Source organism: Cyprinodon variegatus, unplaced genomic scaffold (genome assembly GCF_000732505.1).
Source record: "Cyprinodon variegatus isolate N-32 unplaced genomic scaffold, C_variegatus-1.0 Scaffold421, whole genome shotgun sequence".
Lineage (NCBI taxonomy): Eukaryota > Metazoa > Chordata > Actinopteri > Cyprinodontiformes > Cyprinodontidae > Cyprinodon > Cyprinodon variegatus.
Window position 1 is genome coordinate 512006 of NW_015150874.1, and position 10468 is coordinate 522473.

General features: G+C 37.3%; 1 protein-coding gene across 3 annotated transcripts in view; it reads left to right on the forward strand.

Annotated features, from left to right (window-relative positions):
- Positions 1–10198, forward strand: part of LOC107093366 (electrogenic sodium bicarbonate cotransporter 1-like) — a 46063-nt gene extending 35865 nt beyond the window's left edge. For 2 of the 3 annotated variants that reach the window (XM_015388380.1, XM_015388382.1), the window contains 10 exons: positions 1879–1992; positions 2647–2808; positions 3844–4022; positions 4412–4484; positions 5150–5218; positions 5990–6163; positions 6252–6416; positions 6538–6631; positions 6893–6964; positions 7988–10198. In XM_015388380.1, the coding sequence (XP_015243866.1) occupies positions 1879–1992; positions 2647–2808; positions 3844–4022; positions 4412–4484; positions 5150–5218; positions 5990–6163; positions 6252–6416; positions 6538–6631; positions 6893–6936 (1074 nt within the window). In that variant the 3' untranslated portion in view covers positions 6937–6964; positions 7988–10198. The remainder of the gene's footprint in view (positions 1–1878; positions 1993–2646; positions 2809–3843; positions 4023–4411; positions 4485–5149; positions 5219–5989; positions 6164–6251; positions 6417–6537; positions 6632–6892; positions 6965–7987) is intronic. The other variant, XM_015388381.1, reaches the window with a different exon arrangement.
- Positions 10199–10468: the final 270 nt, after the last annotated feature.

Sequence of the window (10468 nt, forward strand, 5' to 3'; positions counted from 1 at the left end):
ATCAAAAAAGTACTCCAGAGTGTTGTTCAGCATGGGGGTGAGTAGAAAATGAAGGCTAATCATGTTTTGGGTGTACTATTCCTTTAATATACATTGTCCATTTTTTCCAAAGGTCTTCATATTTTGCTTGTTATGACCTTATTAAAAAAGTTAATCTTTTCATGCTGCGAATTTCTCCTATGATGTCCATCCAGTTTTTGACTGAAGGGTTTCCTTCTTTGGACCATTTGCGTGTGACAGCCTTTTTTGCTGCTGCACACAATATTTTACATGACTAAAATAAAATGTCCGTATAGTTCTTGGGGTGCTGTACCACAGTATCTTATCCATTTCTTTTCCAAAATTGGGACAAATTGCAGCACTGCCAGAATATATGTGCATTACTCCCATTTTGTTCTCCGGAGAGTCTCCAGCAGTGTAGGTTTAAGGACGACAATGCTTTTTTAAAATCTTTTGAGTAAAAAAAAAAAAAACTGACAAAACTTTTCCAACAGTAAATTTTCCAATTCCTAGAACTAGTAGTTGTAACCTGTGATTTACAGATAGTGTACTGCATGTCATCACTTATGCCCTCCTGTAGTTCATTCACCCATTTGTCCCTAATATACAGTGTTGAGGTTTTCCTATTAACTATTAATCATTTATACAGTGTTGCTACCACTTTACGACTTTTATTGTTATATGCATTGCTTAATATTTGTTTAATTGTGTTCAATTCACCTGGGAGAACTGGGCTAATTTCTTTTAAATAGTAGTCTTGAGCTAAAGGTACAGGTAAAAATCTTGCTTTTCCAAATCGAACTCCCTCTGCAGAATTTGGAAACCTAAAATTTGGCCTTTTTTGAAAAAAATTGTTTAGAATAATCCTTTAGTTGTCCATTCTTTAAATTTAGCATTCATTATACCTGGTTCAAAATTTGTGTCATAGGCCAACCAGCTTAAACGTCTTAATTTTTTCCTCTATCTTACTTTTTGTTACTATTTTAAACTAAATTTCCAGGGTGAATCATGTTATGCATTTTTTGACCTGAGGCTGGGATCAACTGCTGGATTGAACCAGATCTGGCTCACTGGCCTTAAGCTTGACACGTGTCCTTTAAAAGTCTAATGGAAGATTACTGAACAAAATGGCGTCATGAAGCCCAAGAACACTGGAGATGGGTCAGGGTGAACGTTTGGAGCAATGCAGGGTCATAAAACAATATCTGAACTTTAGTTCTGATTACTGAACACAGCGTCCCCATGTCGACACGTGTATTGGCAACATCAGGCACTGGGGACGCTTTTATTTCCATAGGGACAGAGAAGCCAGACAACAGTTGATGGAAAGATGGGTGATAAAAACCAGATGGAAGTTAAAAGTGAATTTAAACTGAGTTGGAGGTATATGGTCTGGCTAACTTTACCAAACCAAACAGCCAAGCTCAGGATTTTGTGTTTAATATAAAATTTTGGTGGGTTGATCCAACTAGATTTTCAAAGATGATCTCCATCCAGTCTGACTGAGCTTGAAATCTTTCTCAAAGATGCGGTAAAGATGTCCACCTCTAGATGAGCAAAGCTGTTAGAGAGAAATCCCAGAGAAATTTCAGCTGTTTTGATAGCTAAACATCTATCAGTTCGATAAATTATGACTTTTTTTTTCTTTTCCTACAACATAATTTTAAAGCCATGCATCCTTTATCTCTATACCTTTGCTTCTTTCTTTTGATCTAAAAGCATCCTGATAATGAACATCAGGGTTTGTTGTTGCAATGTTCAAACAATCAGGAGTTTTTTATTCATGAAGTACATAATTGAGTATCCACATTTGGGAAGGATGCAATATCACCGGTCTCTACTAACACTTTGTTTTTCTGCATGGTTCCCTCTTTGCAGGTGAGGAAGCTGATCAGTGACTTTGCAATCATCTTGACCATTCTTCTCTTCTGTGGCATCGATGCCTTGGTTGGTGTAGACACTCCAAAGCTTATAGTGCCTAGTGAATTTAAGGTAACCACTACACATTATATCTACAACAAACTCTAAAATTAAAATCCTAAATGAAGTGTTTCAGACATTGAAATATTACTCAAGGTCAGAAATGGATAATTTAAACAAAAAAAATTACATATTCTGCAGTCTGAACATAAAGGAGCAGGATCCTTTGATGGGGGACAGTGCATTGGTCAGCAGAGTGCTGTTTTCTTAGATTACACTGTTAATGATCCATGTTTCTGCAAGAAAGCCTCCCTAATTCTTTAAAATCCCTACATAATGCTCTCTTTGTAGTTTGCTCGGTTGGATACATATTACCTGAAACTAAGACAGGCATTCTTGGAGATCTTTGAGATCAAATGTTGGCAGACCCCAGCAGCCCTCCCTTTGCTGGAGGAGTGGGCAAAAGTTGATTACAGGTGATGTGAGAACAGACTGTCTTCTAGAGCAGGCACAGAGCGAGCTTTCTTTGCTCACAGAGGTTTAATTCACGCTTCTCTGTCACATCATAATGCAGAAGTAATTCAAACCTACAGCGTTCAGGTACCTGCTCTCTGTGGCGCAGTTCAATTTTATGCTTCAGGTGTTAGCTGTGTTCTTGTATGTGGCCTTTGTGCTGCACTCAATATCGCTGTGAGCCTTAAATCTCTTCTCTTTGAATTTATTCAGCCCACAAGCCCAAATAGGGGCTGGTTTGTTCGTCCATTTGGAGGGAACCCCTGGTGGGTCTACCTGGCAGCTGCACTTCCTGCCCTCTTGGTCACGATTCTGATATTCATGGATCAGCAGATCACTGCCGTGATTGTCAACAGGAAAGAACACAAACTAAAGGTGAGGAGTGCTCCTGAAAACTGGTTAGGAATAAAGGATAAACTACTGAATGATGTCTTATTTTAATTGCATTTATATTATAAAACTAACTATTTTGGCCTTGTTGTGAACTGCTGTGTAAAAGGGTCATAAAAAGGTTTGTAAAACAGTTAAAAAATGTTTTATAAAATATTTCGGAGCTACCATAATAAATCAGAATCAGAAATACTTTAATAATCCCAGAGGGAAATTACTTAACTTCTTTAAATTGCTTATTATAATTGCTTATTATTTACATAAAAAATGGTCAAGATGATGAAGCTTAACAATAAAAAAAATTCATAAAATTTACATTTAAATCTCCTTTAATTAAAGCTTGAAACTTTGCCATTTTGTTGAATTGTATTTCTTCCTAAATAGTTAAATACAGTGCATTGCAAAAGTATTAATGGTTTTGAACACATTTTGTAACAATACAACCACATCCTTCCCTGTGTCTTACTGGGATTCTATTGGATAAACCAACACGCCGTAGTGCATAATGGTGAAGTGGAAGGAAAGAAGCTTTGATCAGATGAGATCCTAATTACATTTCTTTAACCTACAAAACCTCTTAAGCTGCGCTTCATTCTAAAAACACCATCCTAATAATGAAACATGGTGGTGGCAGCAGCATGCTGTTGGAACCTTTTTTCAGCAGGGAGAGGGTAGTAGCTCAGACCTGCACTAAATTTTTTTTTATACCTTAATCTATTTATGACCAAGAATGACCTCGTTAAACTGTTAATCTAGATTTGAACATTTATGAGTTTTTCATTGTCCAGGGAATGTACTTTTCAGATATTTACTTAAGATAAATGTATAATTTTAATTGATCCTCCTCATAAAGTTCATAATACATTAAATCTTCTGGTTTCATCTTTTGCTATGTAAACTTTTTAAAGCATACGAGAGAAACAATCAAGATGCAACAACATTAGAACCAATAACCTCTAGTAGGCTCCTCTATAACCACCTGGTGTTGCCTTCTCTCTCATCTCTCCTACCCATTCCCAGAAAGGGGCAGGGTATCACCTGGACCTGTTCTGGGTGGCCATCCTGATGATCCTGTGCTCCTTCATGGGGCTGCCATGGTACGTAGCTGCCACCGTCATCTCCATCGCCCACATCGATTCTCTGAAAATGGAGACGCAGACCTCCGCCCCCGGAGAGCAGCCCAAGTTCCTGGGCGTCAGGTCAGTTGACACATTAATGCTCGTTAACATGAAAAAGATTTATTTATTGACATTTCTTTTACTAATGTGTGGTATGTGGATATATTTGGAGTGCAAACCGAACAAATAGCTGTTTCAAAGAGGTCGGAGAAACATTTTCCTTATAGTTTAAATCAGTCAAAATGTGGCTTCTGCTGCTTTCTGATGAGCATTAGTTCTGTAACATTAGTTTAACTAACTTTTTCCCATTGTTTTTAAATGCTTAAAATCTCAGAATAAAGTTTCAGTACTCTAGGATTTCTAGGTTTGAACAGCTGTTTGGAATTTCCTCCATATGACCAAACCAGTTTTTTCATCCAATGCTGATTTTCTTGTTTTTAATCTTTTTTTCTGTCGTTCCTCCTGTCCAGGGAACAAAGAGTCACTGGCATCTCTGTGTTCCTCCTGACGGGACTCTCTGTCTTCATGGCTCCTATCCTCAAGGTATTCCGTCCAGGTCCTAATTCTCCCATGGAAATGTGGATTACGGTCCTCCTCTTTTAGGACAAGCTCTCGTCACTTGGTTTATTTTTCTTAAATCATTGAAAATCTTTCCTTCATCCGATTAGAAGCCCCTCGACCTGAACTAATTCAATGTGAACTAGGGACATTCATCAGGACTTTAAGCTCCAATTGCAGAAGAGTGTAGAGTTTCCATTCTCCCACTAAGCTGGCAGAGGACTGAGTTGATGATGTTGAAGCTGCTGCTCCCCCTTGTGGACATTTTATAGACTCCCCTCCTACTGTTTTCTCATGTGGTTTATTAAGATGTGTTTGATTGTATGGTGGTATTTTATGTATTAGCCTTTCATAATCTAAAATCATACATCTTTCTCTTTTTTTTTTCACGTTTAAAGTTGACAAAGCTACATGACTACTAGACATTCAAAACATAAAGAAACAGCAGTGACTGCAAACCAAGTGTATCCACTGAAAGGCTGTTTTAGCTGCTTTGAAAAATGCACTGAAGACACAAAACTACCTTTCTGTTCTAAATAGTAGAAGCTTTATCGCACAAAACTATAAAGCTCACTTATTGTTTAGCTCAAACTGATAATCCTGCAGTCAACATGTATTATATGGATATTTTCCTGCTCTATGGTCTGCAGTTCATCCCCATGCCTGTGCTCTATGGTGTCTTCCTCTACATGGGTGTGGCATCTCTCAATGGTGTACAGGTGAGTTGTTGCACGTTGCTTAGACACCTCTAACTAGCAATGACACTCACAATAAAATACTATTTTATCTTCTTGTCTTTAATTATTCATCATAGTTATGGAAGCATTTGTTTTAATTACAGCCCTGACTTTTTCTCACAGCAGTGATTAATTTTAGCGTATTTCAGATCAGTTGTTAATTAGTGCATAAAAGGGAAGGGAAACAGTGATTAGCTCACAGGACCCATGTATGGAGGCCTTAGTCCTCGACACGGGCAACCCGGCTTCGCAATTCCCGCTGTCATAACCCCTTTCCTGTCAGCCTACCGTCTATAAAAATAAGCCACTAGTGCCGTAAAAACTATAAAAAAAAAAAAGAGTAGGGAAACAGAAGAGTTGGTGTGATTAACAAAAAATGTCGAAAACTACTTCAGAAAAAACTCTATTTGAGTCAAAGCTTCAATCTTCTCGCTTAACAACCAGTCAGAGCTTCAATCTAAAGGTTTACATCAATGTAGATATCTGTGTTAGAAAGGTGCAGAATTTCAGAAGCTGTGCCTAGGCTTGAAAACTGTGCTTCAATTAAACCTGTTTTTCAGTCCCACTTATTCTGAGAAAATTTTTAAAGAATAATTGGGGGGAGAAGGAAAAATACCCCAGCAGTCTTGCATCTGTAGTTGCAGCATAAGGAGCTTATTAATTTAGGGGGCTGATTAAAAATGGGCATCCAAATTTTCTGATCATTACCATTACAAAAACTTTCAATAACATTATTGTGTTTCCGTGCTGCAGTTCATGGACCGTCTGCAGCTGCTCCTCATGCCTGCCAAGCACCAACCAGACCTGATCTACCTGCGCCACGTCCCCCAGAGACGTATCCACCTTTTCACCTTCATCCAGGCCCTCTGTTTGGCCCTTCTCTGGGTCCTCAAGTCTACCGTTGCTGCAATCATTTTCCCAGTTATGGTGAGGATCGGCTGCTGTGTAGCTGAGTGAAAACGGAGCTCCCGGTAGCAGGCGTTGAGAATAATTTCACTGCTCCTCTTGTTCATAGATTCTGGCGTTAGTCGCCGTCCGAAAGGCCATGGACTTCGTGTTCTCCCAACATGACCTCAGCTACCTGGACGATGTGATCCCAGAGAAGGACAAGAAGAAGAAGGAGGATGAGAAAAAGAAGAAAAACAAGAAGAAGGGAAGCATTGATAGTGAAATGGATTTTGTAAGTAACAGTAGTTAAATATCCACATGTGGAAAAAGGACATTTTGTGTTATCCACTGTTGAAGTGATGTGTCAGAAAGTAGATCTCCAGCGTTAATGTTGTCCCTCCATCCTCCCACAGTCCGACTACCCCTACAATGAAAATATCCCCTCTATAAAAATCTCTATGGATATGATGGAACAGGAGCCAATGTTGGGGGATAAATCTGAGGATAGTGAGTACTAGTCAGGGTTTGCTTTGCTCCGGCTCCAACAGCTGCTCAGAACTTCACAAGCTTCATGCTCAGAACTTCACAAGCTTCATGCTCAGCGCTTCACTGCTTCTCTAACTTTGTTTAAATTAATAGCACTTCGGATAACATGCCCCTGAAAGAAGCTTTGCAGTGCTTGCTTTTTTTCCTGTTTTCATATTTCTGCTTTTGCCTTTTAATTGAAATGTATGAACTTGTCATTAACTTTTTGCTTCTTTTCTCCAGGAGATCATGCGAAAACTTTCCTTAACCCCCATTCACCGTGCTGAACACTACTTCCGCAGACCCACTGTGTGAGTGAGTACGAACCTCCTTCTGCATAGCTGTTCAAACACATACTTCCTTTAAACTCTGTTATATTTGTTACAGATGCTACAATCACAATCATAAATGTATGGATCATAAGGAAAATGATTTTCATTATTTTTTTGCAATTAAAACTGAGCGGCATTAGTTTTTAATCCAACCCTCTGTATGTTATAAAAGCATAGCCCAAGATTCTCAGTTAATCTAAAGTTTGAACTTTGACTAGGCCATTCCAACAAATCCCTCTGCGGTCACACTGGTTTTATATCAGGGCTGCAACTAATGAGTATTTTGCCATTCCATTAATCTGTCGATAATTATTTTGATTAATCAATTAATAATCTGATTGCAAAAGGCTCCTTAAAGAAGACTTTTTTTCATGAAATTAAACCAGGTGAAACTAAAGCTTTTCCACTTGAGGAGTTCTGGATAGAGCATATTGACAGAAGATTTTTTTAAAAATCTTTAATTGCAATATTATATGGTTTATTTACAATCTTGAGATAATTACTGCTCTAAGTGGGTCGCTTTGTCAGCTAAAGCATATTTAAGAGTCTATACTCCAGTTAAAGATAAATCAATAATAGATTAGTTGAAAATTATTTCAATAATCCATAAATAACAATTAATGCGAAAAATGGTTTTAGCCCTTCTTTATATTTCTTATCAGGTGAATTCTTTCTCAGCCTCAGGTTTTTTTGGGAGACTCAAGTAAGCTTTCTTCCTGGATCCACCTCTTTTTTGGTCATCATAGGACACCATAGCTTGATATGCAAAATAAAAAGTTTTAGTTTTGCTTTTATCTTATCAAAAAAGCATGTTCCACTTTTTTGTTAAATACAAAAGTCGAAAGCCTGACTGAATCCAAAGTCAGACCACACTGTTTCAGATTTTTCTTTGAAAAACAAAAATCCGCATTTGTTTAAATGGCTAAGTGACAAAATCTGTGGAAGTTAAAGGGATGTAAACATAGGGAATAAACTTCATGTCATTGTTTTCTTTCCTTTTTCACAGTGTTGGCAGCGGTTCACCTACGATTCAGATTGACCTGGAGAACAATGGTTTCCTCCGGAGGAAGAAGTCTGAAACTGAACTGTGACATGAAAATTTAAAGAAACAGCATGACGCTGCAAACTTAGCCATCCTCTTATTTTATTTAATTTTCTTTTATTACCACAGTGCCGATTTGTAGTGGTATTTCGGTTAAAGTTAGCAAACGGATTTGAATCAGAACGGCGGGAGTATTTGTCTTAACACTTTGTTGGTACTGAATTTCTATAGAGACGTTGCGTCATTGGCTTTAAAATCAACACGGCTCCTAAATATTATCTGAATTCGCTTTAAAACTACTAATTTAGTCATCATCAATCTTAACATCTGTGGACACAAGCAAAGGTTCAGGAAGCTATGGCAACTAAACCATACATTCAACTCCGTTTTTGCTGTTCAAATCATTCCCAAAGGTTTATTTTATTAAATTTTTTTTAATAGAACAAATGAAGACAAGTTTTCTTCTTTCTAAGCTGCTGAAATCATCATCTGAACATTAGATTCTGCCGTTTACATGTTGTGAACAAAAGGGCTATAAAGTCACCTATGCAGAGTAACAAGCTACTTTATGTTTGGTTCAAGGGTGTGAAAATATTTCTGATTTTTTTTCATAGTTCCAGCAATTTAAAAATAACACACAAAGGTTTTCATCTTCTCTTTTTTTAAAATCATTTCTTCCCTTGCTTTATATTTATTCTCATATCACTCTCAGTGGGTTGAGTTTCCTGTAAGGGGTGGAAATATTTAGTTTCAGATGTCTTCTCTGTGGTCTGTTTCCACTCGGCTGTCTTTTCCCTGACTCCAGGGTAGTAGATGTATGAAAACCTTAATGTAGCTCTACCTCTTCTTCTCTGTAGGTGCCAGACATGTTTGAAATAAGTGATATGTATCTTTTATGCAATGATTTGTGATCAAGCAGTAATTTAATTCTCCTATCCTAATTTGGCACTGTATACATGTCAGAATCCTCTTATTTTTTTTTTTTTTACTTATTTTGTTGTGTTTTCATCATGAAATGTTAAATAACGGATATATATTACAAGGTAAATCCACCCAGTTTTCAAGGAAAAGGTGATACTTTGAAGTTTGCATTTGAATAACTGAACATGGCATTAATATATATGAGAAAACATTGTCCCTTTGTTGATATATTGAAACCCTTGCGGTGAGGAGAAATGGCTTCTAGCTTGTCTGTTTAATTCAATGTAACATTCGCTCGCAAGACAATCAGCTGTTTGATTCAGTAGCTTTAAATTTGCAATGCAATTTTTATCCAGAGACTTGTAATTTGATTAATATTTAATCTTGAAGTAATTTTGAGGTATTCATTCTTTTTTTTTTTTTTTTTTTATAATGCAAATTTAAATTCAGACTCAGTGTGTGACCGGTGGTGGAAGATTGTTTGGAGTAGGGAGTCAAAGAAGACGTACAGTGCTGAAAACAACTATTTGCCAACTTACAGACTGTTTTTGTTTTTGTTTTTTTATCACTAAATTTTAAAGAAAAAAGCTCTGTAAACACAAAATGCAGTTTTCTCATAAAATCAGCAGAGCCTTTCATGAATATGTAATTGCCCTCTAAAGCTTTTTTACATTAATGATGATCAGTTTTTTTACTTCACAAAGAAATGGAATAGCATCCCAATCGATATTAAGTGTAAACCTTCCTTAGATTAACTAACTGCACTGTTTTAAATGTTGATTGTCCTGCTGCATAACTCAGCTTTGCTCGTCCTTAAGTTCACAAACTGATGGCCACACAGAATGTCTGGATCCATTTAGCAAAGTATCCCCAGACCATTACACTACTGCCAAGATTGTTGATGGTAGGTGTTTATTTTTTCACTGAAATGCTTTTTTTTCTTGTATTATTTTGTTTGTCATTTTTTCCCCCCCCACCAGATATGTTGACAAATATACTTCTAAAAAAGCTTCACTGTTTTGTCCTTTCAGGCGTTAGTATAGTTCCCTCAAAGTCATTGGGATGATCTAGATGTTTTGTTTTTTTGTTTGTTTTTAGAAATGTTAGAATGGCCCTTTTTAGTTAGCAGGGATTTTTTTTGGGTGTTTTTTCTTTCATTTAAAGATTTAGTTGAGGATTTTTGCGAATTTTATAAAAGACCCGCCCTCTCCACTGCACATGCACAACCCTGCACCCGCTCCAGAGAGGGAAAGCCTATTAAACTCTTTTAAACAGAGCGTGCATGTGGAGAAATGGGCTCCTGCTTGCTCTGTTAAAAAGCTGCTGTTTGCATCGCTCATACAAGTTTACTTTCCAGAAGATTTGTAGTTTTTCCACTATGTCAGACTCGCCATCGGTAAGTGAAAATGGGGACGAGCAAGTAGGACGGCCTTACGTAAACATATCACCAGAATGATTGACAATTAGGAGGACCACTTATTTTGATGATCCATCCGGAAAAGAAAATCATCCACTACACTTTTA